The following is a 2,270-nucleotide window of genomic DNA, read 5'->3' on the forward strand; positions in this document are numbered from 1 at the left end:
TCGTTAAAATTTATAATACTCCGTTATTTTTCCCTCTTCGATCGAATTATATCGAGACTATAACCGTAGACATATGCACATCAACGGGTGAAAACGTCATATTTACTTCGGGAAAAACGCTTTTGGTATTATGTTTTCGCCGAAAAAGTATATAAAACCGGATTCATTAAAGAATCGGTTATTTGATAAAATGAAGCTTAAACCGGAAGACTGTATTAGTTATTATCGTTCGCAGACGGGAGGATATCCCGATTCTATATTTCCTCACACCCCTTATGTTACTCCTCAATGGGGAAGAGGACCGTATTTTAAAAGTCGACCGATTCAACGAGGATATGGATTTTTCGGTTCAATTTTTCGCGAAGCAATACCAATTTTAAAACACGCGAGTCGATATATTGGAAAAAAAGCGTTAAATATAGCGAAAGATATCGGGTCGGATATACTCACGGGAAAATCGTTAAAAGACTCGGCTCTATCGAGAATTAATCAGGCGGGTCGAGAAATAAAAGATGACGTCATTAAAAAAATTCAAAGCGGGTCGGGTAAAAAACGAAAACGTCTAAGAAAAAGCATAAAACGAAAGAATACTAAGAAGAGGAAAGTAGTAGATATTTTCTCCTAAAAAATGGATCCTTTCTCCTGCCCGTGTTTAAAATCGGAACTAGATTTTTTTAAAACTATTCCGACCCAGTTGGCGATTTTAAATACTACCGAGGCTATTCTACATCCCATCGCTTCGATAACCGATCAGAAATCTCCTATAGAATTTCTAATCCCTGGCTCCGGAGAAAACTTAATAGATTTGAGCAGTATTTCGATTAATGCGCAAGTTACTGTTACTAAACAAAATGGAACTTCTACTCTCGATATCGATTTAGTAACACCCGTGAATAATTTTTTGCATTCGATGTTCTCTCAATGTACTACGATATTTAACGATAAAACTATATCTACGCACGTCTATTACCCATACCGGGCGATAATAGAAAATCTATTATTTTCCTCCGAAGAAGCGCAAAAAACCTATTTAACCAGCTCTTTCTTCTACAAAGACACCGCCGGATTTTTAAACGAAACCAACCCGATTAAAGACCCCAAGAATGAAGGATTAGTCACCAGGTTTAAGAAAAGCAGCAGAAGCCAAGTATTAGATTTATACGGACGACTTCATTTCGATTTTATTAATCAACCTAAATTATTGATAAACGGCGTAGACGTTCGAATAAAATTGGAACGTTCGAAAGACGCTTTCGCTCTAATGGCGACGGCCGATAATTATCAGATTCGATTAAAGAATATTACGTTAAAAGTAAATAGAATAGAAGTAAGTCCTAGCATCTTAATTGGAATGGAAAAAACATTAGAAAATTCTGTAATTAAAATGCCTTATCGACGAGTTAATATTAAAGTATTTACATTAAGTAAAGGGATTTTAAGTTCAAATATATCGAATGCGATAATCGGTCAAATCCCGAAAAGAATTATAATCGGATTGGTGCGAAATAACGCTTTTAATGGACAGTTCGATTTAAATCCTTTCAATTTTGAAAATTTCGACTTAAACTATATTTCTGTTATAAAAGATTCGATTTTAATCCCACCCAATCCGTTCTGTCCAGACTTTGACGCAAAATCTTACGCTCGAAGTTACGCAACATTATTCGAAGAAATAGGGGGAATTCCCTACGGAAAATTCGCTAATATATCGTATTCCGACTACGCTCAAGGATACATGTTCCACGTATTCGACCTAACTCCCGACCGCGCAGCATCCGAAAACCATACCTCTGTGTTGACCTATGGAAATGTTAGTTTCGATTTAAAGTTCAAAAGACCTTTGCCAGAAACAGTTAACGTCATATGCTTCTTAGAATATCGTAATACAATAGAAATCGATCGATCGCGAAACATTTACGTCGATTACTAAACAACTAATGGATACGATTATGCTCTGGAAACTGGCGTTAGGTGATTCCGAAATTAGCAAGACATTCGGCGGCGTTTATCCGTCGGATTTATTACCTCAAACAATCGGAAAGAAGAGAAGCTTTATCGTTAATACGGAGAACAGCAAAAATCCCGGACGACACTGGATAGCTCTTTTTTTCCGAAATTCGACTTGTTATTATTTTGACTCATACGGACTACCGCCAAAAATCCCGAACATTATAAAGTTCATAAGACAAAATTCCAAGGAGTTGCGTTGGAATCGAAGAACGCTCCAAGGTCCGTATAGTTCTACGTGCGGATACTTTTGCTTATTTTTT

General features: G+C 36.7%; 1 protein-coding gene across 1 annotated transcript; it reads left to right on the top strand.

Annotated features, from left to right (window-relative positions):
- Nucleotides 1-628: 628 nt before the first annotated feature.
- On the top strand, nucleotides 629-1,930 carry LOC136968642 (uncharacterized protein F54H12.2-like). The gene has a single exon (XM_067262646.1). It carries the CDS (start codon nucleotides 629-631, stop codon nucleotides 1,928-1,930), a length of 1,302 nt encoding a protein of 433 aa, XP_067118747.1.
- Nucleotides 1,931-2,270: the final 340 nt, after the last annotated feature.

This window comes from Centruroides vittatus, unplaced genomic scaffold (genome assembly GCF_030686945.1).
Source record: "Centruroides vittatus isolate TY-2023 unplaced genomic scaffold, ASM3068694v2 contig_150, whole genome shotgun sequence".
NCBI lineage: Eukaryota > Metazoa > Arthropoda > Arachnida > Scorpiones > Buthidae > Centruroides > Centruroides vittatus.